General features: G+C 34.7%; 1 protein-coding gene across 2 annotated transcripts in view; it reads right to left on the bottom strand.

The window, feature by feature from the left end:
• Positions 1–24,126, bottom strand: part of Ca-alpha1D (Ca[2+]-channel protein alpha[[1]] subunit D) — a 154,385-nt gene extending 130,259 nt beyond the window's left edge. For both annotated transcript variants that reach the window (XM_088243056.1, XM_088243058.1), the window contains exons 1-12: positions 24,053–24,126; positions 21,931–22,235; positions 20,421–20,526; positions 17,243–17,382; positions 15,612–15,718; positions 14,572–14,724; positions 12,563–12,747; positions 10,921–11,024; positions 10,263–10,423; positions 8,637–8,853; positions 4,424–4,526; positions 2,859–3,010 (exon numbers count right to left, since the gene is read on the bottom strand). In XM_088243056.1, coding sequence (XP_088099182.1) covers positions 2,859–3,010; positions 4,424–4,526; positions 8,637–8,853; positions 10,263–10,423; positions 10,921–11,024; positions 12,563–12,747; positions 14,572–14,724; positions 15,612–15,718; positions 17,243–17,382; positions 20,421–20,526; positions 21,931–22,229 — 1,727 coding nt within the window. In that variant the 5' untranslated portion in view covers positions 22,230–22,235; positions 24,053–24,126. The remainder of the gene's footprint in view (positions 1–2,858; positions 3,011–4,423; positions 4,527–8,636; positions 8,854–10,262; positions 10,424–10,920; positions 11,025–12,562; positions 12,748–14,571; positions 14,725–15,611; positions 15,719–17,242; positions 17,383–20,420; positions 20,527–21,930; positions 22,236–24,052) is intronic.
• Between the last annotated feature and the right edge of the window lie 2,154 nt (positions 24,127–26,280).

The following is a 26,280-nucleotide window of genomic DNA, read 5'->3' as shown; positions in this document are numbered from 1 at the left end:
CGAGACTTATTTTCGGAATCTCTAAGTTCAGACATATCGCTTCACTACTTCGGGAACTACACTGGCTGCGTTTTCCACAGAGGGTCGAATACAAACTCTGTTGGCTTATGTATAAGTCACTGCACAACTCTGCTCCGGAATATCTAAGGGAACTTTGCATTCCAGATGAACTAGCTGACGGGTGTTTCACGCTTAGATCAGCTACGTCTACGGCGAGAGGAAAAGTTATTTTACCTCTACGCAAACAGCGCATTAAATTTAGTGAACGCGCATTTGCGGTCGCAGGCCCTATGGCATGGAATGCTCTCCCAGCAGAGGTGCGAGGCTGTGAAAGTGAAGTGATGTTTCGGAAAAAACTTAAAACCCACTTGTTCTCTAAATCATTTGAATAAATCCGTAGCATGTGTCAACAAAATAAATGGTATTAATTAAATTACAAATTTAAAAGCTTCAATAATTTATTTTTGTTAACTATAGAATCACTATGTAAATTTCATTATTTATTTTATTTTTATTTAATTTTTTTTTGCCTCACAACAGGCCAGGAGGCCCAATTACAGTGGTAAATTACATTACAGAACAACCAAGCTTGAGAAAAATCACATTTTAATTTTTGTGTTCTCACCGGGAATCGAACCCGGAACCTTCCGTGCGTGAGTCAAGCGTCTTGACCACTACACCACGGAGGCCGCCAGAAAGCGCCTTTGAGGTATTATATTTTGAAAATGGCGCTGTATAAGTTATCCATAATAAATTAATAAATAAATAAAAACCAGCCAATGCCTTATAAATGCCTAGACCTCCATATTCCCTTCTCAAAATTGTTTTCCCTCTCTGTTGCAACAAATTTAGATACAAATGGTTTTAATCAAAATTAACTACTTTGAAACGTTACAAGTTCTAGGAAACAATAACCAACAAATTATAGCGTTGTTATGTATTGTGATAGATTTCCTGTTTCCAGGTAGCTATTTTATTGAACGTTTAGTGTATTTTGGTAGCTACATGACTCACCGAAGAAAACTTGCGACGTCACGGGGGGAATAATTTCAAAATTACAAAACTAAAAAAAATCATAGCAATGACAAAACGATACATAAAAAAACATTTTTTGAATTCAAATTGATTGGAAATAGTTCTTAGAACTGTAAAAGCATTACTACTACCCATTCTAGATTACGCTGATGTTTCCATGACTGATTTAAGCTGCGAGCAACTCGATAAACTTGAACGACTTCAGAATACATGCAAAATATTGATGACTGTGTCAGACTCCAAGAAGACATAAATGCATTTCATACTTGGTGCAAAACTAATAACATGGAACTTAACATCGATAAATGCAAAATTATTTCATACCATAAATGTAAACATCCTTTTATTTTTGATTATAAACTTAATGGCCAAGTTCTTTCGATTGTCACCTCTATGAGAGATCTTGGAGTGATCCTAGATAATAAACTAACTTTTCTGGAACACTTTGATAATATAGTAAACAGATCCTTAAAAATTTTAGGCTTTATTAATAGAACTACGTCTAATTTCCAAAGTATGCTTACACTTAAAACACTTTATTGCTCTTTAGTTCGCCCTATTCTTGAATATGCATCTGTAATCTGGTCCCCTCATTATGCTGTTCATATCAAGCGCCTTGAATCAGTTCAACATCGTTTTATAAGAAAAATTGCATGGAAGATGGGATTGGAAAGAGGAGACTATTCATATTCTGATATGGAGAGGTTTTTAAGCATATCAAGTCTTGAAAAACGCAGATGCATTGCAGATATAATCTGCATGTATAAAATTATGAACTGTCTCATTGATGCCCCTGAAATTTTGCAAAAGATTCTTTTTAACGTTCCCACCCGTAGACTAAGAAATAATGAAATGCTTTTCCTCGGTCACTACAGGACCAATTATGGTGCACAGTCGCCTTTGCCCAGAATGATCAGGCGGGTGAACGATCATCAAGATCTCGATTTTAATGGTGTAAGGATGTCTTTCTTTACAAATCAGCTAAAGAATCTGTATAGTTAGCCTATGCTTTTTACTTAATCTAAAAAATCTATCATCTGTCTTTGCTGCTTATTTCTGTTCCTTATATTTTTTATTCCTTTGTAAAAATTTCTTTTAATTGTAATGTTTATAATGGACTTTGTCCGTAAATAAATAAATAAATAAATAAATAAATAAATAAATAAGGTACATTTTTGGTCTTAGGAAATATGACCACATTTCTGATTATCGTAGGCAACTGAAATGGCTCAAAATTAGACAGCGGAGAGACTATCACTCCCTCTCACTTCTGTTCAATGTACTTCATAGTCCTAACGCTCCTATATACCTGTGTGAAAAATTTCAACGCTTATCAGTTCATGGTTTACCTCTTCGTTCTCATTCTCAAGCCACTCTCTTAATACCCATACACAATTCCTCTTTCTTCTCTAACTCATATAGTGTCCATGCGGCTCGACTGTGGAATCATCTCCCATCCACCATCAAAGATGTTACTACATTATCTCTGTTTAAATCACGTCTGAAGAAACATCTCCTTTCTCTTCCTTAATCTCTCCTCCTTTCCTTTTTCCTCTTTCCGCTTTTTTCCTTTTTTCCATTGAGTAATAGTTTTGATTTAAGGTAATTTATAAACAAATACGTTTATTTCTATTTTTATATATTTTTAACTTTTTATTTTTTTTTTCTCCGTTGAATTTGTTCTGTGACTTGAATTATAAAAATAAAACTTTTATTTTTTTGGTTGGTTGGAAGAAATTGCCATTTGGCAATAAGCCCGCCAATGTACAAATAACATTATGTACAAAAAGTTAAATAAATAAATAAAAGCAGTAAGTACTCACTTGGTAACTTTGAAGACCCTAAGAAGTCTGACGCAACGCAGAACAGAGACTCCGAGAGGAGGCATTATCTTGGTGTTGGTAAGGACCATCTCTCCGATGGATCCTATGACCACGAAGCAGTCAAAGCGGTTGAACAGTGAAACGAAATAACCCTGAAAAGAATGCAACAAAACCGTATTATTATTAGAGATGAAACGGATACCCCGTAACTGTCCGGTATCCGGCTTATTTGGCCTAATTTTGGTGTCCGGCCGGATATCAAATAGTAGCTCGATATCCGGCGGATACCTTATATTCATAAAGCTGCAAAAATTTCAAGAAATCAACGCCATTCAAGAGATTTATATAGACTGTGTTTGGGAAAAAGGAAGTAACCCTCATTATTTGAAGAATTTAATTTTTTGCTGCGTAGACATCCCTCCCTGTACGATAATTTTTTCCTAAAAAATGTACGACTTTTTATTCACCCAATCTAGCCCCCTGCGACTTCTTTTTAGTCCCCCTAATGAAAAGATACTTAAGGCTGTAGTCTCGTAAAACGAACGCAAAATTAGGAAATCATACAATTTTGCCATTTTAAAACCCTTTTTTTTTAATAGCGCAATAATAAAAAAATAAAAAAACATAAATGACATTAAAACAATATTTTCAAAAGTATCTCTGTTAAAAAAAACCCATAAAAGTTTTATGTAACTAAAATATAATTACTTTTAGACCGGCAGATTACGCCATTTCAAATTTAGACTAAACTTAAGTATCTGGGATCTCAATAAAGACTAAGCATTGAACTAACATTTGCCAAAATTATTTAAAGGTAATAAGTTAAACATGAAAGTGGTCGAAGTCAAATTTTAATTTTTTGATTTTGAAAAGAAATACAAGCATTTTTAATCACATAAATTTTTATTACATTTTCCTTTATTTCTACGTAAAATTATGCCTTCGGTAATACTAAAAAATAAAAATAAAAATTATTTAAATACTTTGGTTGCAACCTTTTTTTATAGAATTGTATTATCTTTTTTTTTAAAAAGAAGATAATTCTGGTTGTAATATTTAATTTATAACAGCATCTTATTTACGTTTTTATGACCTTCAGACCTGCCCTTATTGTTTTCAGCCATTTTCATGTTCAACTTCTTTAAATTATTACAGCAAATTTTAGTTCTATACTTAGTCTTTATTGAGATCCCAGATACCTAAGTTTAGTCTAAATTTGAAATGGCGCAATCTGCCGGTCTAAAAGTAATTTTATTTTAGTTACATAAAATTTTTAAGTATATTTTTTAACAGAAATACCTTTAAAAAATATTGTTTTTATCTAATTTATGTTTTTTTAATTTTTTTATTATTGCGCGATTAAAAAAAATAATTCGTTTTAAAATGGCAAAATTGTATGATTTCCTAATTTTGCGTTTGTTTTACCAAACTACAGCCTTAAAAGGATAGCGTTTGTGAAATAATGGATTGATTTATTTTTTTAAAATACCAGTTCGGTATCTTTTGGGTACCCCCTTGTAAGCTGATATAAACAAGGTTAATATTTTTAGTAAATAGATACGTACCTGAAAGCCTAAACTGTACATTTTGAGCATCATTTCCAGTGTGAATAAAGCAACGAAGAATGTATTTGTGTATTCCTGGAAGTTATCCAACCAGACAGGTTGACTGAAAGGAAAAAAATAATAATATAAGTATTGACAACCACTGCTTAATTATAAAGGAAGGAAATAGTACTAGGAAAGGGTTGAATTTTGGTTGGGGGATTTATATAAAGATGGAGCATAGTTTATGGAGAGAGCTAGATGAACGGCTAGAACAGAAACGAGTTACTAGAGGAAGATGTAGCGTGGAGTGGGGGATCAGAACGCGACCCAGAGATTGCTATCTACTGGAAACAATGGAAACGTCTTTCAGTTTTTTATTTTTTTTTATTTATTATAATTTTCTCTTTGCATTTTACAACAGGTAAACATAAGTTACAAATGCAAAAAAACTATTCGCAAAAATAAAATCCCACAAAGCCATGTTACGGCAAATTTTCAAATCCTAACCGCTAGATACTTCTACTACTACCATCACGCCATTTTCCCTTAAGGGTAGGCAGAGAGAATGGACCGCTACATACGTCTATTCTGGCATACATTGCTAGCTGTGGTTATTTATTTGACACTTTATATACATATTTTTTTTTTTTTTTTTTTTTTAATTTTATTTAGAAAACATACAGTCATACAAAATCAGTATTAAAAATAAAAAAAATTTAACATAAAAAGACCAATTAAGTTTTCATAAATTAAAAAGATATAAACATTAAATGTGACAAAAAATAAATAAAAAAAAGAATTTTAAGTGAAAAAAAGATAATTGTTGACATTTGCGTTTTCCATGGAGGTAATAAATAAAAATACCGAATGTACACTCCGAGCCATCCACGCACACACATGAACGCACATATAAAACATACACAAACATATACATTACATGCGGCACATATGCATAGCATAAACCACTCAAGATGTACATTCAGCAACTATCCCAAATAATCGACCCCATGAAGAAATTTTCTGTACAAATGCAACGTGCAGTTAAAAATGTCTACATCAATACTGAGTCCGTTATAATTTCTACAGGTGCGTCTAATGAATGAATTCGAGGTATAATTGTTTTTACAAGTTGGTACATAAAAAAGGGAATTTAATCTAGTATAGCGAAGAGGACAACGGAAACCAATATTTTGTAAAAGATACGGCGAATCAACTATGTTATTGAGAATTTTGAAAAGAAAAATTAAATCATATCTAAGGCGCCTTTTTTGTAGTGATTCTATATTAAAATTGATCAAAGATGCGCCGTAATCATTTTCAATGTTACCAAAACGATATTCCAGGCTCCTTATAAATTTCTTTTGAATGTTTTCAATTTGATTAATATATACATTATATTGAGGGGACCATACTAATGAAGCGAATTCGAGTTGACTTCGCACATAAGTATAGTAAAGAAGTTTTAATGTATTTGGTGATGAGAATGGCTTGGAGATTCGTAAGATAAACCCTAGAAGTCTGTACGCCTTATCTACTATTGTATTTATGTGATCTCTAAATAAAAGCTTATCATCCATCAGTACACCCAAATCTCTCGCTTTCATTGAACGATTGACAATTTTCCCAGATAGTTTGTAGTCAAATAGTATACTTTTTTTCTTTCGAGTAAATGACATGACAAGACATTTATCAGAATTCAATAATAACTGATTGTCCTTGCAATAGCAACAGATTCTATCTAAGTCAGCTTGAAGAACTTCGCAATCATTTATTGAAGACACAATTTTAAATACTTTATTGTCATCAGCGTATAGCAAAAAATTTGAGTTTTGAATGCATAAACTTATATCATTGATATAAATAATAAAAAATAAGGGTCCAAGATGCGAACCTTGAGGGACACCTGATGGGATTGGTTTAAATGATGAATTAAATCCCTTGAGTGAGACCGATTGACTGCGGTTACTAATGTAGGAACATATCCAACGATACAGATTCCCCCGTATACCAATGTTCCAAAGCTTGCGAAGTAAGACCGAATGACTTATTTTATCGAAAGCCTTTGAATAATCCGTATATAAAACGTCTACCTGAAAACCTGCATCCATTGCATTCAAAACAATATCGGTAAATTCACAAAGATTTGATTCAACTGACCGTTTCTTATAGAATCCATGTTGATTGGGATTAATATGTGGTTTTATAACATCGAAGAGCTGATCGGTTACTATATTTTCAAGGATTTTACTAAAAATGGGAAGAAGAGAAATGGGTCGATAATTTACTACAAGACTCTTATTTCCTTTTTTATGCACAGGTGTAATATTTGCCTTTTTCCATATTTCAGGAAACGTGCCTTCCTTTATTGATAATTGAAAAAGATAAGTAAGAGGACGCGCAAGCTGTTTAATACATTTAGAAATAAAAAAAGGGTGTATGCCATCAAAGCCAGCACCCTTGCTGACTTTAAGTTTTTTGAGATATTTTGTTACCAATGACTCATTTATTTCTATAGCATTAAGATCAATTACACTATTTTCTTCGGCAGGAACACTACAACTAGATGCATTAGTTTCCAAAAATTCAGAATGGAAATATTCCGCAAAAGCATTACAAATATTCTGACCGCCAATTACCAAATTATCTTTGTAGGACATTTGAAGAGGCACATCACACCCAGCTCGCTTGGACTTGACAAAAGACCAGAAAAGTTTAGGTTCTCGGTTAATGTTATATTCAGCAGTTGTGATAAAATGTAGGTAACATTCCTTATTCGTGCGTTTTTGTCTTTCCCTCAGCAAAGAAAAAGTATGATAATCAGACGCTTGAGAGTACTTTTTCCATTTTTTGTGAAATTTTTTTTTTTCTGAAATTAACTTAATTAGCGGTCGAGTGTACCATGGAGGATATCGGCAATTATTATTTGTGAGACGCTTGGGAACAAAATTGTTTATAACTCCATTTAGAACAACGTAAAATTGCTGGGTTGCGTCTTCCATGTTCAGATTAGACAAAGTATCGAACCAATTAATATCATCTAAATGGGCACAAACATCATCGTAGTTTGCCTTATGAAATAAACGAACAAATCTTTGATTATCGGGAAGAATTTTGAATTGTAAATTGAGCAAAATTACAAGAGTCTTATGATGGGCGTCTTCCAGTGTTAATGGGGATACACATTCGGTGACTACGCAGTCAAAGTTGGAGATAACTACATCTAGAATACGGCCACGAGTATTGGCATGCGAATTGAACTGGTAGAAGTTATTAAATGACATAAAATTACATAGAGACTTGCTAAGTGGATCATCCTTAGGATCGAGGGTGCAGTGAGTAAAACTGGGATTCGAAAGCCAGGCAGCATTAGATATATTGAAATCACCAATAATCAGGAAAATTTCATTAGGGGACGTTAAGAGTGTATCGGAAACTTTGTCAAAAAACTCGGATATCACTCGCAAATGTGAATTTCCATGAGGAAAGTAGGAACAGAACATATTTAAGGTTTTGTGATGTGTGATTGTGTTTACTTTAATCCAAATAACTTCCGCCGTTAGGTCCCAAGAATCTACTACAGAACTACAAAACATAAAATATATAAACATATAAGGGCCGGCATATAGCCTTAAGGCAATTTCTTCCTACCTACCCAAACCGTTCTGTTTGAGAAAATTATAAATACATGGACATATTGAATCTTACAATTTTAAACAAAAATTAAAAACAAAGATTACATCTTGTCATACATGCCTTTTGGTTCTATTTGCTTTTGACATGACCAGACTTAAGATTACCCACGTTAGTTACCTCGTTGGCCTCGTGGTGTAATGGCCAGCGCGTAAGCCTGCCACGCAAGAGGTCTCGGGTTCGATTCCCGACATGGTTGATATGAAATATTTATTTAAAGGGGTGTTTTCACACAAAAATATTTTATAGTCCCTTGACTGGTACCTGAAGCTTAAGACTGATCATCTTACCTTCATGGAACAAAAATGATCAAGATACGCTGCGATTGGTGTACCAATGCAGTGCCCTATGCACCATTAGGTGCGGAAAGGGAATAATGAGGATGATGATACCTTATTTTTTATCTGTCAAATAAGAATTGACTTATTTCTTCGTAATTTAAATAATCTCTGTGATAAAAAGTAGCCACCTAAAAACGATTTTAAATTTAAATTAATCGCAGTTAAAGCAAAAAGCGCTAGCTTGAAAATCGTTTACTTACAGATAGTGTTCTGAAGCCAGCACGCCCGTGTTGAGGAAGACCAGCACGATGATGAGCCAGTAGAAGGCCTGCGACTTGACAGCCTTGCGGCAAGACCTACGAAGGCGGCGGTTCATCTTGTCCAGGTCCTTCTTCCACAACCGGAAGCACGACTCCTGCAGGACTTCTCCATCGGGACCGAGGCCATCGGAGGAGTCTCCGATATTCTGGACCTTGCCTGGAAAAATCAACATCATAATATATCAATATTATGAGCGTGTAAACTTGGGCATCCAGACAAATCCGCAATAGCGGAACACTTTATAGACACAGGACATTTTTTCGCCTTTGAACCAAAAATTCTACATAAACCTAGTAATTATAGTGCACGAATAATAAAAGAGGCAATTGAAATACACAGACATCCAAATAATATAAACAAAGACGACGGGCTTAAATTAAATTCAACATGGTTCCCAGCACTACATATGACAAAAACGAATAGAAATGTGCCTACTGCCGGCTGCGACACAGTACAAATTACTAGTACATACACATAATTATTCTTTCCTACAAAACTTAAAATGTGCCTACTGCTGACTGTGACACGGTACAAATTACTAGTACATAAACACATACATTTCTCTATAAAACACACAGTTTTCCCTGAAGATGGCTCCTGCAATGGTAGCCGAAACGTCGGATCAAATCCAACATACACGGTATCACCCAAAAAAGATACATAATATTGATAACAGTGACCGTGAAAACCTTCGCACCTATTTATCATAATATATGTACACGAGTAAACCGATATTTTATCTGTTCAATTTATTTATTTATTCAATGTTTTTTCTACCAGTCATCATGGATCTAATTTCTTTACGTGCTTTAAACAAAAAACATTATAAATGAACAAAATAAATTTTTGTTCAAAATATGTAAATTGACCGTCTCCTGGCGCGTTCAAACCGCGCGGGAATATTTCAAATATGACTTATTTGTCCAAAATGAAAATTACTGGTAAAATTCTTAAATAAATTATATGTGCAACAGATAATGATTTTAAATTAGAAAAATAAATCTTATAGGAGCAGAGAGAATCTGACTTTTAAATATCTAGTATAAAATTTTAAAAATTGTAAACATTACCAGTTCTTATTTAAATTTATTTCAACAGTGAGGGAAAATTTTTTATAAGGGGATATGGAAGTCTAGGCATTTACAGGGCTTATGACCTGTCATTGGCTGGTTTAAGTGGCCACTTTACACACTGTGTAACATTCACCATTCTGCCCATGTTTGAACATCCACATTTCCTCAAATCTTCCATCTGTTGACTTTTGTGAAGTAAAAGAGCTGAAACCTTTATCACGTTCAGCCGGATGAATCTCACCCACGTAAACCAGCCAATGACAGGTCATAAGCCCTCTAAATACCCAGACTTCCATATCCCCTTCTCAAAAAATTTTCCCTCTCTGTTGAAATAAATTTAAATATAAACAACTTTCTAGGGAGGAAATCCAGCCACTCTGCAAGCATTTGGAAATAATCAAACACTGTTGAATTACCAGTTCTGATTGAATAAAATTTAAATTTAAAATATGCATAAATGGTGCCTGATGCAATAGTAAACAAGTTTCGTACCTTCTTGATTATTCTGGCGATCATCCTTTTCTGGCTCTATATCTTCAGCCTGTGTGATCCAATCCAGGTACCCCCTGAGATCCTCCTCTATCTGCTGTTTCTCTCTCAGTTTCTGGAAGTCTCCGCGAGCTTTCGCCTTTTCTCTCTCTTTCGAGAACTCCCTGGAACAAAGATTACAATTTAAAACTTGTTTTTGTTTTAATAAAATAAATAAGTGCCCATTTTTTTCATTAAAAGGTTTTATTTCTTACTTTTTAAACCCTACATGTGTTAAGCACAACACCAAAACAAAAAAACAAATATTTTGGTCATTTGGTGTATGTTGTCTTCACAACTTCAATTGAATTTTCTTTACAGAGAGAATTTCAAAGTTGTCCAAAGTCACCACACTTGTAGTGGTGACTCCGGACACTTTTCGAAAACCAGCAAATCAAAAAATAACATATATATGATAGTGGTAATGTGCTTCACGTGTACTTAAAAGATTGACTTGTTTAAATTATTTTGTCCACCCGAATCTTCGTGAACTTAAAAAATATACAAAAAAGTGTCCAGAGCCACCTCGTTCCTCGGTATACAGTGTATTTGGCACAGGTAACCCCAGTGAGAAACTATTTGTTTTGTTTTATATTTAAAATAAATAAATAAAAAGTCTTACCCAGACAACACACCAAGAATTAGGTTCATGACGAAAAAGGCACCAAGGATTACCATGGAGATAAAGTATAGCCACTGCCAACTGTTTCCCATTGCATCTTGAATCTGTCAATAAATAAAGCAAGTCAATAAAATAAATACTAGTAAATATGTGTTTGCATATACCAAATGTATGCATAAGGTTTTGCCGGTTTTTGTGGTAAAGAAAACACGTAATTTTCAAGGGAAACTGGTTTTTTGTTATTTAACATTGTTTCCATCGGCTTCTCCAAACTTCGCCCATCTTTTAGGTCAGTTAAGAATACCATGGCAGAAAAACCGTGTCTTTTGAGGCAAACCATTCGTCCAGTCATATCCCAACTTTCTCGAAATTGCTGAAGTGCTGCTTTGCAAGCGTGTGCCCCATTGATGCGAAGAGGTGATAGTCAGATGGCACCAGGTCGGGGAGTACGGCGGGTGAGGAAAGATGTCCCATCCAAGCGATTTCAAGGTGTCTTTCATTGGTTTTGCTGTGTAAGACAGCGCATTGTCGTGTAACAAAATCACTTTGCCATGTCTTCTGGCCCGTTTTGGTCGTCTTTCGATCAATGCGTGAGTTTATTATAATCTTCCCCATCGCTCATAAACGTCTGTTGATTGTTTATTGTGACATATTTAATGCTTTTCCAATGGCTGTTGAATTTAAGTTGTATCATCATCCAGTAACGCCTGCAATTGCTCGTTTTCACACATTTGTGGTCTACCAGAGCGCGCACTGTCTTTCACATTGAAATTACCACGTTTATATTGTTGAAACTATGTCTTACCATACATTTCTACCAGCAAACGATGACTTTCCAAAGCTTATTTCTTTTTATTAAATAAGAAACGCAATGCGTGGCGCAAATGTTCTTTTCAGGCACAATCGTCGACATGATCACTGAACAATACAACACAGACGCTATTGTTTGGCGAACTAAACTGTGTGTTTGTAGGTTAATGTCAGATGAACAAACTGACGTGGTGTCAAATTCATACGCTGCGTACTGTTTGGTAGCGCCATCTCTTAGTGAAACCGGAAAAGAATTATGCATACACCTGGTATAAGGGATTCCACGCCCAGCCTTCGTACAGGTTGGGCGTAGAATTTGTAGGTCCTCTCTCCAACTGTGGCTTAAAATTCAGTTTGTAAGTTGGCATAAATATGTTTTGGACCAAATTACAAAATGTTGTGCATGTTGTGTTGTGGTTTAGTGTATCGTGATGGCGAGTAATCTCATAACTGTGGTGCGTTGGGAGCTCTATTGTCATCTTAACCTATCATTCTCAAGTCCAACTTAGCTGTAGTCAGTCTGCTCAAAATGGCTTCTTATAATTTGGATAGTGAATTTAATCGGATTAAAATAATAAAAGGATGTTTGATCGACGTTATTAGACAACAGAGGAGGGAGAGGTGATTTTGGATACACCTTATAAGGATGGTGAATTTCGAAGTCTTATCAAGTAGTTAGATGCTGATAATGAAATATTTTATACGTTGGAATAATTGAAATTCAGTTTGAATATATCCACTTCATGGTTCATTTTTTTGCCAGAACATTTTTTGTTTCTACTATAACTTTAAAAAAAAATTTTGCCATAGCAGATTAAGTTATTTTCCTTACTGAATACAAGACGTCAGTCCATCCTTCTAGAGTAATACACTGGAACACAGTCAACATGCTCAGACCAAAGTTGTCGAAGTTGGTGATTCCGTTATTAGGCCCTTCCCAGTACAGGCGGCATACTTCATCACTGTTACACTTGAAGCCTTCTTCTCCGCATGGATGAGGCGCGTCTACTATTTTACCTGTGAAACCATACAGCAAGTAAGATTATGTTGAGTAAAGTAAGTTTTATTTTGGAGTACCACAGGGATCTGTATTCGGTCCAACTCTGCGGAATTTTGTAGTTTTTGCACCACAACAGACCAGATAGCCAATTGCAGTGGTGAATCACAGCACAAAATATGGCAAGTATGGCAAGGCCAACTTTTAAGCCATTACATGACAAAAGTTAGATGATAAGTCTCGAGCTTCAGGTAACAGTCCATATGACTATAGAACACTGCAGAAAAAGCCACCTATCGAACATATATTTTTCGTTGATCCTGCTGGGAATCGAACTTAAAAACTTGTGCATGATTGGCAAATGCACTTAACCAGTACACCGCAAAGCTAGTTAATTTTACATAGATTTCCTTTTACCGGTTTTTTAGGTTCCGGATCTGTTTTATCCACAAAACAGTATTTTTAAGACTGCCTGGATGTGGGAAAATAAACCCAGCATGAATAATAATATGTGAATGCAAAATCTGGTACCTTACCAAAACTCAAAACGCCAAATTTCTGAATTTTGAGCTTTAGGAAAATATAAGATATAAGGTAGCTGGATTACATCACGAAAATTGAAGTCCGAGAACGAACGCAGAAGCCTCCTATAAAGAGCGTTTTGAGGGTGCAGTAGTGGACCTGGCTTAGTGTTTTGCACTAAAGCTTGCACTATGCAGTGTCGACAGTCTAAAAATATAGGAGTAGAAATAAAATGTCAAAGATCTTTTTTGTTTTGTTATATTTGGACATTAATGGGTTAATTTCCAAATGGCAATTTCTTTTAACGAACCAATAAAAAAGATAATTTTATTAATAACTTTATATTTATTCTCTTAAATTCGAACAAAAATTTAAACGGATACGATGAGGGAAGAGTTTAGATATGAAACATATTTTCATACGTGATTTATACAATTACTTATTACAAGAGGTAGTATCATCCATGGTCAGAATAGTTCAGGTGATAAGCAGTGGTATAGTCCTAAATAAAAAAAGTACTGGAGCGCAGCGCTACCACTATGGTCAAGTTGGATGGAAGTGGGTGGGGGGAGGGGGGGGGGTGCACATGTTTAGAGTTTTGCCAGTTATCGGCAATAAATACGTTTGTTGTTATCTCGAATTGTTTGAAAAGACTTAAATATATATTTTTTTGAAACGTAATATTTGTTCCTGACCAGAGCCAAAGCGCCGCTCCGCTCAGATAAAAAGTGCCGGAGCTCCGCTCCGGTGCGCTCCTACCCGACTACACCACTGGTGATAAGGACAAAAAATGAAAGCTGGACGCAAAATGGTGCGATCTCTTCAAGTGAAACAGAAGACCTACTGATGTCTATCAATAGTCCGGCTTCTCTTTATTGCGCTCTCTCTTCATCAAGCAAATGTGGAGAAGTTCCTAAAAAGGTTCACTCTCCCAACACTATTTAGATAAAGATAGCCTGAAAATAAAATCCACTTGTGAAATATAAACCTCGTACATTATAAGCATGGTCAAAAATACAACAACTCCCATTAAAAAAATAAACATAAAAAAATCATGTTGCTGTAGGAACGTCTTTGATAGTAAATGGGTGGTGATGATACTACAGTTGCGTAGCATGGGCTGTAAAGAACAAGAAATTACGGATGGGAATTAAGAGAGTGCTTTTAGAATGTGAACAAAGAGGTAAGTCATGATCTGATAAGTGTTTCAATTTTTCACGAAGGTAAAGTTATTATTAGGATTATGGAGCACAGTGAACAGAAGTGAGAGGGTGTGATTTAATTTCAAGACATTTCAGTTGCCTATGATAATTAGTTCTTACCAGTGGAGTTGTTGTGACACGCCTTGTGCAGTTTGCCAGAGAAGAGCTCCAAGCCGATGATGGCGTAGATAATAATTACGAAGAGTACCAGAAGAGCGATGTGGAATAAAGGCACCATGGCGCGTAATATTGAGTTCAAAACTACTTGTAAACCTGCAAATCACCGAATAAACATTTATTTATAGATTTTTTAAAGGTAGAACACATATCTTTAAAATATATTTTCATGATTGAATTAGTCATTGTATTTAGGGTTCTGTATGAAGCAAAATAAAGGATAACACATCCCGCGAACCAGCATTTCGAGCGTGCATCTGCTAATGGGCAAGTAGCGCGATTAGTATGTATTACTCAATTAATTTTAAAGAATACTGAGTTTGTAGTATATATCGCTCAAAAAAATCGTGTAGTCACATCATATTTCTCCTAAGAGAGATAAAAAAAAGTTAAATCGCATTCATTACACAAAGCAGCCAAATTTGGACTCCCGACAGTATATTTCTGGGGGTGCGATGGTCAAGTATGGGCCAGGAAGCAGAGGATAATGCCTTAGCAAAAAGTACCCGCAGCACAATGCAAAGGTACTAACTGATAAATGAGTACTCCCATAAGTTTGCTTTTGACCTTATAAATCTCAGCCAAAATCAAGTGAGAGTTATCACTAGAGCCCTTAGAGGACACTACAGATTGAACCAACATTCTGCAAGAATAAACCTATTTGAGACATCTTGAAGTAGGCTCTGCAGTGCAGATGAGGAAAAATACACATCTATGTGAATGTGATGCTGTATATCATAAAAGAAGCCGCAAGCTTGCCCCCTACCTAATAGCCCGATACTTTAATGATTTTCCTTGCTCTCGCCCTTCCACACAGCAGCCAAGCTCCTTAAAGATCTAGGCTTAGAGGGCGAGAACTATTTACGCGGACACGTCACAATAGATCTTCGCCGGGTGCGGTGACGTCAGGAGCTTATTTAGCACTGACCTCTACATAAAAGAATAAGTATAAAATAGAAAAGGTAAAAGTAAATATTTCTTACTGGGAACTCCAGACACGAGCCTGAGAGGCCTTAGTACTCTGAATGCTCTCAGCGCCTTCACGTCGAATCCCTCCTTCATTATGTTGGATAATACAGTACTTATCATACTGAAATAAAAAAACACTAGTATCAATCTTAATTAGATAAATAAAGAATACATCGCTAGACATCACAGTACCTGCGCATATTAATCACGCATTGGGCTCGTGGTTTGCACGTCCACAGCGGTCCAGTCTCCGTGAAAGAACGGTAGGTAAGGGTATCTTAGGAGACACTAGATTCAATTTTTTTATATGTTTTCGTAGTATGAAAAATATATTCAATCCCGTGCCTAAAGGGGGTATCTAGGGTCCCCCAGGTAACATATTTGTTCAAAACCTTTTTTGTCAATCATTAAAATGATTTAATATTTTGCATAGTCAAAAATATTTAAAAAAATTGTTGGCCAAATTATTTCAATAAAAAATTGTCTATGCTTTCCCCCCGCGCAAACAGCAAGCATTAAAATTCATTTACTCCACAGTTTAGTAATTCCTGATACTTCGGTTAGTTTGCACGTGCGCCTCTCCACTGTCAATCCCCCGCCGAACCATCCCGCTAACTGGTGGCGTAACAAATCAGTGTTATTTCAAACGTAGGGGTTTGTGGGAGGAATGCTATTCCGAGAAATAAAGGATTTACTCCATTTTGAAATAGTAAAAAAAAAAGTTTTTTTTAAATTTACTATGAGGAATGTTCCTCTGAAGTTTCGCGGTCTGGCTCTGAAACACCGTGTACGAGGGTTCTCTGAAATGTTTCCGATTCCGATTCAGTTTTACTAACTTGTCTCGAGTAATTAGTGTATTGTGTTTCGATTGAGAATAGAGAGATATACGTATATTTGGTGTGTTAAAAATGGGTATATCAAGCAGAACAGGCAAAATAATAATGATGTATCTTAATGAGGAAACGGGAATGTTCTACGATGCTACTGATACAACAGTTGTATGATGGAATTCCTATCACTGTGTATTGCCATCGATAGTCAATTGTAGATACCGAATAAGTTACATGAATGTCGGTTTTATTAATGATTTATTTTATTTTACAGAGTTCAGAAGATTTTTTTGATATTGTGGGTTCTGTAATAGGTATATCTTCTGTTCGGAAAAGAAAAATGACACCAACAGATAGAAATGTGCGCAAACGCACAAGAAACACCCCGCCTTGAATAGTTTTATTTATTAGGATTTTCGAAAATATCATAAATTTGGGTGGTTTTTATGTTAATAATTGATATCTTTTTCATTTTTTTAAATAAAATGGCTCATTGAAAGTTTAATAATTTATTTGATTTTCCCTGGAATAGAGAAGTAAATCAACATACTACACATAGCTGAAATACGAATTCCGAAGAAAACAGCACTATGTCCCAAAACACTATATAATAGTAGGAATTCTAATAAAGTACTAGATTACTTAGAAAGTGTAGACCAATATACATTTTTTCAATTTTTAAAAACATATGAATCCTGACCCAAGAATATGGAAAAAAAAACAAACTTTCAATTTGCTTTTCTGCAAAACTATCTTTTATGACTTAGTGCTGTCTTACTTGGAGCAGTCGATATGACATACGTATGTTTGCTTACCCTATGACAACAATAGTAAAATCTAGAATATTCCACCCGTTTCGTAAGTAGGCACCAGCGTGCATTATAAAGCCGTACGCTATAATCTTCATCACACATTCCGCCGTGAATATCACGAGGAAGATGTACTCTATCTTTTCCTGAAATCAAAACAACAAACATTTAGTGCCATATTATAATCGGCTCGTGGTCCCGTGGCTAGTGTTGCGGACTCTCGGATCAGAGGCCCGAGGTTCGCACCCCACTCTACCCCAACTTGATTCCCATTTTCTAATAGTGAGTTATTTACAACTCGTTGAAAATGGCTCCAAAATCTAAATATTTGGGTAAATAATAAGAACGCAAATGTTTCCATTGATCAGTTTTTCATTGATCAGAATAGAAGCATTGTTTGAACAGTTTGTCCTAAAAGTCCTTGAATAGAATGTAAACATTGTTTAAAAAGTTTGTACTAAAAGGCCCTGAATAGAATGTAAACATTGTTTGAAAAGTTTGTCCCAAAAGGCTTTGAACAGATTGTAGGCACTTTTCGATCAGTTTTTTGCTGAATGCTTTTTTTTTTATTTATATTTTTTTTTTCTTAAAGAAGGTAAAAACATGAACAGAAAATATAAAAGAAAAAATAATAAAACCCACTAAATCGCGAAACCGGTTGTCAGCAGGTTTCTTATTTTTCCTTTACAAAGAGAAACGCTAGAGAAATTATATAAATTTAAAAAGTAATATAAGCATTATTAAGAACTAAAAGCATACCTAATTTTCACCCAAAATTTATTTATAAAAATTAAAATAGATGACATTAAATGATAATTAATATAATACTTTATTACACATTAACCATTTAATTATTTTTTCCTTAAAAGCTTTGTCAACACTTTCTTTTAAAATCATCTTAGGAATCTTATTAAAAATTTTAGTAATTGTATAATAAAGTGTTCTTTGGCCATACTTGTTTACAAACCGCCTTGAATAGAATAGAAGCATTGTTTGAATAGTTTGTCTTAAAAGTCCTTGAATAGAATGTAAAACCCCAGTGAGGTCACATTATTTTTATTATTAATTATTGTTTGGAAGTGAAAAATATGAATGAATAAATAAAAATAAAATAAATTCATAAATAATTATAAAAAATACCTAAATTTGTTGCACCAGAACTGAACTGCCATCATACACAACCATCCCCTCAATTCTCCTCTTTTTAATGTGTTTCTTTCCTCATCTTTACCTTATTTCATTTTTCTTTCTTCTTTCATTCTTTTTTTAGAATCAATTACATGTTTAGTGTAATGTTTATGTTTTTATTTCATAATATTTTCTATAATGCTAAGATTAAAGCATTATAGAAAATATTATGAACGTAGAACAAATGGATGACGAAAGAATGGTAAAACAATTATATATGGCGAAAATGATCGGTAACGTGAGACGAAGACGACCGAGAAAGACGTGGCATGATCAGATAAACCAAACTCTGGTCATGCCAAAAGCATACAGAACCGAAGGGCATGTATGACAAGATGTATGAATGTGGAAGAAGCTAGGAATGTATGCCAGGATAGACGTGTGTGGCGGTCCATTCTTTCTGTAGTACTTTAAACTGTATATTTTAAGAGCCCTATGGGCGTTTATTAAACAAATAAATAAACATCCACATTTCCTCAATCCTTCCATCTGTTGACTTTTGTGAAGTAAAAAAGCTGAAACCTTTATCATGCGGTTGAGATTCATCCGGCTGAACCAATTCACCCACTAGGCAACGCCAGAACAATTTACCAATTTTTGTACTTCTTCTTTTAGCAGTCAGTTAATTCAACAATGTTTTGGGTATGTGCAGCTGAATAAATCTCACCTACATGATAAAGGTTTCAGCTTTTTTACTTCGCAAAAGTCAACAGATAAAAGGGTTGAGAAAATGTGGATGTATAGGCAAATTGATGAATGTTACACAGTGAGTGAAATGGCCACTTAAACCAGCCAGCGACAGGGCCTTGTAAATGCCTAGACTTCCATAATTCCCTTTGCAAAAATGTTTTCTCTCTCTGTTGCAACAAATTGAGATTTTAATAACTTCCAAAATCTAGCCAGTCTGCAAACATTTAAACATACTCAAAACATGGTTGAATAACAATACCTTGCTATTCATGCAGTTTATGAAACGTTGCACCAAACACCCATGCGCCGTGTTCACATCTTGATGCCCAAAATCCCTTGACTGTCAAACCAAGTCATGGAAAGGGTCGAGAGTTTCAAGTACCCGGGAGTATGTTACGGACAATGGTAGCTTTCAAAAATATCAGGGAGTGCGGCTAGGAATAGAAGGCACCGCATTCAACAGTATAAAGGCCGTCGGGAGATCAGACATTTACTCAGTGAAAATCAAATAACGCCAGCACAATACCTATTCTCCGTTATGGATGCGAATCGTGGCACCTCACTAGGGCCCAAAACAGCAAAATACCGAGTTTTGAAAATATGAGTCTCAGAAGAATCTTGGGTGTGCGATGATTTGACTTTGTAAAGAATGAAGAAACAAGAGAATGAAAGAAGCGAATTCCAGTAACAACGGTTATCAAGCGGATGCCTCCTGAGAGCCTTAACCACACTTGCCTACTTGACAGTTTTCCCACCACATATCGCACACCGCATCTGAGGACATAAGTCTCCTTGGCGGTGCCCACATACACGGAAAAGATGTTCCTTGCCGAACGAGAATAGCTGCCCGAAGAAATTCTCCGTAATCTGGTAGCCTAAGCATATTTGTGCTGAACGAAGGTAATCCAGAAGCACATAATATACACTTCATTGGATTGAAAAAAGGGGGAAGTGAATTCTTTACTGTCTGGGATTAAATTGATTGAACATGATCAATTCGCCGAAATGATTGCAAAACTTTTTAGAATCATTATTTTTAAAGCTACCAGATCTGTATATCCGACAAGACCTATAACAGGGTCACGGATAGCAGCAAGAAGCTCCATTCGGTAATCATAGAGAGGGGTAAAGAGACAAGACTACAACACTTGATAAGGCATTCCGTTCTTTGGCAGTTCTTGACAGAATTACGGGATTGGAACCTGACTTAGGAGGATGCACTTTAGCTGGCACATCACTCCAACTAGGGATGGACATGGAATAATGGTGATTAAACATTGAGGAGAAAGCGAGTTTGAGAACTTACCAAATAAGAATTAGTGACGTTGGAATCACTGTTTGGGTACGGAGTGTACACAGCCAACGCCACACAATTAGCGAAGATTGTCGATAGGATCATCCATTCAAATGGTCTGAATACTCATTAAGGAAAATAATTTAAATTCCTGTAAATTTAACTGGTAAAATAATATTTACAACATAATCGTTTATGGTTCAGTCATTATAAATTCATTTATAAAGCCATCTTGACAATCAGATGATAATAAGACTTTTTCTTGAAAACATTAATAGAATAAAAAACATTGTTTGTTGCAAAAGACCTAGACCAGAATGTGAGCATTGTTTGTCAAAAAAGGCCTTGAACAGAATGTAAGCATTGTTCGATCAGTTTTTCGCTTAAGTTCTTGAATAGAATAGAAGCATTGTTTGAACAGTTAGTACTAAAAGGCCCTGAATAAAATGTAAACATTGTTTGAAAAGTTTGTACTAAAAGGCCCTGAATAGAATGTAAACATTGTTTGAAAAATTTGTACTAAAAGGCCCTGAATAGAATGTTAACATTGTTTGAAATGTTTGTTCAAAAAGGCCTTGTAACAGAGTGTAAGCACTGTTCGATCAGTTTTTCGCTAAAGGCCTTGAATAGAATAGAAGCATTGTTTGAACAGTTTGTCTTAAAAGTCCTTGAACTGAATGTAATCATGGTTTAATCAGTTTATCCCTAAAGACCTTGAAAAGAATTTAAGCGTTATTTGAACCCGTCTGAAGAAATATTAAGATGCAAGGTTCTTTTGTTTTTTTACTTAAAACACAAAATATTGTGAAAGGTATGTATGTGTTTTTTAATACATACTGTTTATTTTTATTAAAATATTTTTATGAATTAAGATGTAATGTAACTTAAAAAACTTAACTCGATTCCCATTTTTATAGCACAAGTTATTTAATACTCTTAGAAATTGGTCTGAAAATGGAAAAATTTGGGTAAATAATAATATCTCAATGCTAATTTTGCAAAAATATATATTTAAACATTGAAAACATTTTTTTTGGCACCACAACAGGACAGAAGGCCCAATTACAGTGATGAATTACCGCGCGAAACAACCATGCTTGAGAAAAATCAAATTTTATTTTTTATGTTCTCACCGGGAATCGAACCCAGAACCTTCCTTGCGTGAGTCAAGCGTTCTGACCACTACACCACGGAGGCCGCGGAGGATATTTATATGTTTTATCAACATCATTCCCTTTCCGCACCTAATAGTGCAAAGAGCACTGCATGGTACACCAATCGCAGCGTATCTTAATTATTTTGTTTAAATGAAGGTAAGGTGATCAGTCTTACGCTTCAGAAACCAGTCCAAGGATTGCGAAATATTCTGGTGTAAAAACACTATTTTAAATAAATATTTCATATCAACCATGTCAGCAATCGTACCTGAGACCTCTTGGATGGTAGGCAAACGCGCTGAAAAGATATATGTATAAATAAATAAAATTAATTAAAATCAATTGGCTTTCAAAGCAAAGGATACTTCCACTCCACGACGTCGATGCACAGCTTCCTGACGGGGTTCTTCAGGCCCAGGCAGAAGAGCGCGCGCTGCGGCCGCTCCGGCTGCGGTTTGCCGCCGCGGCGGGCCGGCTTGCGCGCGGCGGGCGACGGCTTGCCCGCGCCCGGCGCGCCCGCCGCCGGCGCCGCGCCGCCCGCCACGGACGGCGCGCCGGCGGGCTCGCCCGCCTCGCCCGCCTCGCCCGCGTCCGCGCCCGCGTCCGCGCCCGTGTCCGCGCCGGCCTCGCCCGCGACCGCCTCGCCCTCCGCCTCGGCGCTCATCGCCGCCTGCGCAGAATGGGGTATGAAAAATAATGCAGTCAAATATATTTGATTAAACACTTTGGTATGAGACCACTAGTGATAAACTACACCTGTAGATGGAAAGATCTGTGCTTTCCGAAATTATACAGCGGTGCTGCAAAATAAATTCAAGTGGTCTCAAGACAAAGCGATAAATTTGAAATATTTATTTATATTTCTTAACTAAGTATTTTTTTTTATTTTTTTTATTTTATTTATTTTGATTACAAACAGATGCACAGGTTAAATGATTATAAAAACATAAAAAGGTGTTCTTTTAACCCTGTCACTTCCGAAACCACGATGATCAGTATGGGCAAGTAGACGTATTAGCATATTAAAAAAAATATTTAGGACAAAGAAATATAAAAACTTAAAAATAAAAAAAAACAAATAGTTGCATACTTCTCCAGGGAAGAAGTGAGGGGAGCGCGGCGCAGTATCAGACTCCCCCCCCCCCCATCTCCTCGTTTCTGCCCTGCAGAAGTAAGCAACCATTTGCTTTTTTTGATATTTTATTTTTAACAATTTTATTCGTTCTAAAAAAATATTTTAATGTAAGTAACCATTTGTTTTTTTAAATATTTTATTTAAAAAAAAAATATTCGTTCTAAAAATTTATTTTAATGTGCCAATATGTCTTCTTGCTCATACTGATCATCGTAGTTTCGGATGTGACAGGGTTTATAGAACACCCTGTATTGTGGTTTATGTTTTTTGTAATAATTTTATTGTATTTTACCAACATGGCACCGTGTGCACAAAATTACATTTTTTTATTTATGTATTTCACAGCTTTAAAATGTACAGAGTTTCTTTGTTTCAGGTCCCGACTAGCTAGAAAATTCCTGTGTTTAGGAAGGACCTTATTTTTCATGTGTTTTTTTTTTATTTCATTAAATGATGCTTAATCAATTAAAAAAATAATAATAACATTAGAAAAATCAATATAAATTAGAAAATATGCAGGTAATATAATAAAAATTGAATCATAAAAACAAATTAGATAATATGCCATTAATAGTAAAGAAATGAGACACAATTATTATAAATTAGAAATGAATGGCTTGTTTTTTTGTTTTTTATATTCGGAAACAGAGTTTCATGATTGCATGAAAAATCGATGAAATCGGTTTGATCAGCGATCAGTAATTTCCCATCACAAATTAAATTAGTTTGACAGCTGTCATTCTAATCAAGCTATATTATAAGGAATATAGTTAAGTATAGCTTTGAAACCGGTTGGTAGAAAAAATAGGCGGTTAAAAACAAAGTTGTTTTATTATTTTAAAATAACATATTGAAATGAATAAGTCACTCAGATACCAACATAATATTAAAATTTCTAAATTCCATAGAAGTCATGGTCAAAATAGCTTTATAATCAAATGTGTAAAAAATTATAATAATCTTCATAATGAACCAAAAACTTTTAAAAATAATATATCAATAAATAAATTTAAAGTAAATCTAATGAAATTTTTTGAACTCGTGTAAAAACAACATAATTTTTTCATTAGTATGAATGTATAATTGTTTTATGTTTTTTCTTTATATGTCCTATGTTTTTATTTTTCTTTTCATGTACTCGTATTTAAAATTATTTAAACTCTTATAAATAAACCACTAAAACAGTGTAAGTCACTCTCCAAGCACAAGAGTAAGTCTCTTTTTTCTAGAGTTACAGTGATAACATTTACTAGATGTGTAAAAGTAGATATGTTAGAATTTTACAAAAACATGTACTTTTTATGAAATTTATGATTAAAAAATGAAAAAAAAATGTATAATCGTAAACTTACCTGGCTAGTAAAACTCTACGTCGAACAGCCGTTTTTCTTGTTTTCAGCAGTTTCCCGCCGAATTTTAAATGTCGAAAACGAACACAATTTGCTCGTATTTCCATGCGATTTTTGTATCTTATCTTCGCCAACTTCAGATCCTTTTATAATTAGATTAAGTTAAAACATTTAAATACAAATTGGTAAATTATCTAATAATGTATACGTTTCTTTGGTCTGGGTATATTAAATGAGTTTATTCATTTGCTTACTTTGGCATGGCGTCACATTTACAATGCGAATTTTGGCTTACGGAAAATGTATAATTGTTGATTATTGTGTTTTGTGCTTGTTTGGAAGTCTTCGGGGTTTGGTTTATGTATTAATTAATGTATTTATTATTAAATTTGTAAAATAATTGCGTTGTGCAGGAGTGCGGTCTGTTGTGGTCCCCTGAAAAAAGAAAATCCACTGTTAGACAATTTTTCATATTTGTAGTATGTATTGTTTTTATTTTTAATTTGGAATTCGACAAAGGTACATAAAATACATACAATTTGTAAGTAAGCATTGCCAACATTCTTTATATAGGGTGTTCTTTTAACCCTGTCACATCCGAAACCACGATGATCAGTATGGGCAAGAAGACATATTAGCACATAAAAAAAATATTTAGAACGAAGAAATTTTTTAAAAATAAATTATTCGAAAAAACATATGGTTGCTTACTTCCGTAAGGGAGAAGCGAGGGTGGCGCGGACGCATTGTTTACTGTGTATTAGATTCTCCCCTCCCCCTCCTTGTTTCTTCCCTGCAGAAGTAAGCAACCATTTGTTTTTTTTTATATTTCTTTTTTGTAAATTGTATCCGTTCTAAAAATTAATTTTAATGTGCCAATATGTCTTCTTGCTCATACTGATCATCGCGGTTTCGGATGTGACAGGGTTTAAAGAACACCCTGTATATATCCTCAATTATATAACTCCTCAATCTTTCGTAAATTATATAAAATTAGTGTGTAGCTTAATTAAATCAATTGTTGCAACAGAGAGGGAAAACATTTTTGTGAAGGGAATATGGGAGTCTAAGCATTTACAGGGCTTATGACCTGTCATTGGCTGGTTTGAGTGGCCACTTTACACGCTGTGTAGCATTCACCATTTTGCCTATGTTTGAACATCCATATTTCCTCAACTCTTCCATCTGTTGACTTTTGTGAAGTAAAGAAGCTGAAACCTGAAACCTTTATCATGTGGGTGAGATTCATCCAGCTAAACCAATTCACCTACAAGTATGGTGAATGAATCAGAATCAAAATAGTGAATGCTACACAGTGTGTAAAGTGGCCACTTAAACCAGCCAATGACACTCATAAGCCCTGTAAATGCCTAGATTTCCATATTCCCTTCTTTAAGGTATTCTCCATTCCTGTTGTAATTTTTTTATCTCTTTCAGTGTATTTGAATTGTAGAACAATATAAAAATTATAAAAATCCTATAGAACAAATTAACTACACGTCTTTGATAAAATTTTTGAATGTACCTACTCTAGAGGATCGCAGGATAATAACTGACCAAATAATTATATACAAAATCTTTAATTCGAAATTCGATTGTTGCGAACTCCTGGATTTAATAAATATTAATATACCAACACGTGGAATTAGACAAAATAATCTTCATTATTATGACCCTTCTTAAACATACTATCTTTGTCACTCACCTATACCGCGTATGCAAATACTACAAAACAAATGTACCTCTCATATCGACATTTTAACTCTTAAGTCTCTGAGAATTCAAATTAACGATTAACGAATTATTTGCAAATGCTACATATTTTATTTTATTTTAATTATTTATATAAACGCCCGATTGGCATTTTTAAGGACATATTTATGCATAGAAAATAATTGTAAAAAAAGTAGAAAGACTCGATGGTTTATAATAGACTTTGTGGGAGTGGAAGCGGGAGAGAGGTGTTAATAATTATTAATTCATTTATTTTAAAGAAACAAACAGTCGACAATGATATAATATCATAAAAAAAATCGGTTGAAAGACAGACCAGCGAAGTTTCTAAATAAGAATCATACATATTATTAAATTATGTTAAAATAAAAAGGTGTGTTTATGTGTATTTGTATGAGAGTAAGTGTAGATGTGTGTTTATGTGTATTAGTGTAGGAGAAAGTGTTTTTTTTTTTTTTTAAATTTAAACTTTTGTACATAATGTTATTTGTACATTG

The sequence above is a fragment of the Micrasema longulum genome, unplaced genomic scaffold (genome assembly GCF_059751315.1).
Source record: "Micrasema longulum isolate JH-2025_06_02 unplaced genomic scaffold, ASM5975131v1 h1tg000184l, whole genome shotgun sequence".
Taxonomy (NCBI): domain Eukaryota; kingdom Metazoa; phylum Arthropoda; class Insecta; order Trichoptera; family Brachycentridae; genus Micrasema; species Micrasema longulum.
This window is presented reverse-complemented; position numbering and strand designations above follow the sequence as displayed.